Source organism: Macrobrachium nipponense, chromosome 27, assembly GCF_015104395.2.
Source record: "Macrobrachium nipponense isolate FS-2020 chromosome 27, ASM1510439v2, whole genome shotgun sequence".
NCBI lineage: Eukaryota > Metazoa > Arthropoda > Malacostraca > Decapoda > Palaemonidae > Macrobrachium > Macrobrachium nipponense.
Genome location: NC_087216.1, coordinates 71,611,407 through 71,613,906, shown reverse-complemented (window position 1 = coordinate 71,613,906; position 2,500 = coordinate 71,611,407). Strand labels below are relative to the sequence as shown.

Here is a 2,500-nt window from a genome sequence, read left to right as displayed (position 1 = left end):
GATTGAATATTACGATACTGTAAGAGTTTTAGATTATAATTGCAGATTTCGACCATTTCGGACGAGTTAAATTTGACCGAATGTCGAAATTTTAATAATATATATTTTTTTCATATGCACATATTTCGAAGATGGAAAAAGCTACAACCTTCAATTATTTTGTATTGTATTCTTCATGAATTTGCGCACATTTTGATATATGAAACTCTATAAAAAGGCTAATATGAAAAGGAGCAAATATTAGGATAATGCCATGTACGTATTTCGGAGACTTGCGGCCGCGAATCGGCGCGCGGAGTGAAGGTAAATATATTTTTCAAAAATTCACCATAAATCACAATATTGTTTTAGAGACTTCAAATTTGTTTCAAAATGAAGAAAAATGACGGAATATTTCTAGGCCGTAAGAGTTTTAGCTTACAATTGCGTTTTTCAACTATTTCGGTAGAGTCAAATTTGACCGAACGTGGTTTTTTTTCTATTTGATCCGTGATTTATATGCAAATATTTCGAAAAAAAGAGAAAAGCTACAACCTTCAATCATTTTTAGTTGTATTCTACATGAAATTACGCACATTTTCATATATAAAACTTTATGTAACAGCTAATTTTAAATGGTGCAAACATTTCGACAATTGCACAAAAAAATTCTGATTTTTTCGGAAGAGTTACCGCGCGAACGTAATTTTTTTTTTTTTTCATAAATTCACCATAAATCGAAATATTGTGCTAGAGACTTCCAAGTCGTTGCAAAATGAAGGTAAATGATTGAATATTACTAGAATATAAGAGTTTTAGCTTACAATTGCGTTTTTTTTCGACCATTTCGGTAGAGTCAAAGCTGACCGAAAGTTGAAATTTTTGCACTTAACGTTATTTATATGAAAATATTTCAAAACTGATAAAAGCTACAACCATGGGTTGTTTTTTGTTGTATTGTGCATGAAATTGCGCACATTTCCATATATAAAACTTTATGTAACGGCAAATTTAAAAGGGTGCAAACATTAGGACAATCGCACGAAAAAATTTATCGGAAGAGTTATCGCACGAACGTAAGGAAAAAGTTTTTTCATAAATTCACCATAAATCGAAATATTGTGCTAGAGACGTCCAATTTGTTGCAAAATAAAGGCAAATGATTGAATATTACTATAATATAAGAATTTTAGCTTACAATTGCGTTTCTCGGACCATTTCTGTAGAGTCAAAGTTGACCGAAGGTTGAAATTTTTGCACTTATCGTTATTTATATGAAAATATTTCAAAATTGATAAAAGCTACAATCATGAGTATTTTTTAGTTGTATTGTGCATGAAATTGCGCACATTTTCATATATAATACTTCATGGTAACTGGATAATTTAAAATGGTGCAATAATTATGTCAAAGTGACGAAATAATTTCCGAGATGTGTCACTGATACTTTTTAGTGCGATAAGAAAGAAATTCGCGCTTGCGCGCCTGCGTAGCGATTGTAAACAAACAACGCCTTGATCCGTGAACTCCCAGCATCCCCCAAGGCGCGTGATACAAAAGTTTTCGGCTGGTAGGCCTATAAGTATTTTTCCGCGATTTTTTAAAAAAAACTTTTTTGAGCCGACGTATGATACGTACCAATCGGCATACGGGAGACATTTTGACTCGACGTTTAATACGTCCAATCGGCGTAAGAGGGTTAACTTACATTGCCTATGATCCATTGTTTACTTAAGTCTTTTGTTTATTTACTTTTTCTCAATTATTTATTTTTAGATCAATGTTTATTTTTCGTATTTTTAATACAAAATTATGGGAATCGTTGATGATTTTTGTTTTCTGGAATTGTGAGAATCGTCACTCCAATGAGAGCCTCAACAAATTTATTTATTTTTTGTCTATTTATTTATTTATTTATTTATTTATTTATTTATTTATTTATTTATTTATTCATCTATTTATCTTTCTATGTAACTATCTATTTATATATTTATTTATTTATTCATCTATTTATTTTTCTATGTAACTATTTATATATTTATTTATTTTCAGACCAGTCCCACCAAAGTGAGGGAAGACGTGAAGGGAAGCAAGACCAAGTTGCCCCCCACCCACCCGTCCAAGGTAAAGGGGTGCCAACCTAACGCCTTTTTGCTTACTCAGGGAGTAAACCTACTCACTACCTTGTTGTTGTTGTCCTTGTTATTGTTGTTTTAGCTGTTGTTGTTCTCTTGTTAGGGGTTTAGGAACGGTCGTATGGAAGAGCCTAAAACGGTCTGGAAAAATGTGTTTTGCGTCGATTTAAAGATACAGGAATTTTAGGACAGGATATTTTATGATATATCAATTAGAATGAAATTGTAAAAAATGAATAATGTGCATATTAAATAGTACAGAAAAGTTATATCTAATAAAATGTAGCGTATTTACTTTAATTTTCGTTGGTAAAACAACACGCTATGTGACCGTAGATTTTAGCGCTCTGCCCAAGTAAGCTGGAGGCCGGATCATGCCTTGCTTT

The 2,500-nt window shown here is 32.0% G+C and overlaps 1 protein-coding gene across 20 annotated transcripts in view; it reads left to right on the top strand.

Moving 5' to 3' along the window:
* Positions 1 to 2,500, top strand: part of LOC135201065 (uncharacterized) — an 11,390-nt gene that overhangs the window by 5,659 nt on the left and 3,231 nt on the right. For all 20 annotated transcript variants that reach the window (XM_064229949.1, XM_064229941.1, XM_064229950.1 and 17 more), the window contains exon 3: positions 2,032 to 2,103. In XM_064229949.1, the coding sequence (XP_064086019.1) occupies positions 2,032 to 2,103 (72 nt within the window). The remainder of the gene's footprint in view (positions 1 to 2,031; positions 2,104 to 2,500) is intronic.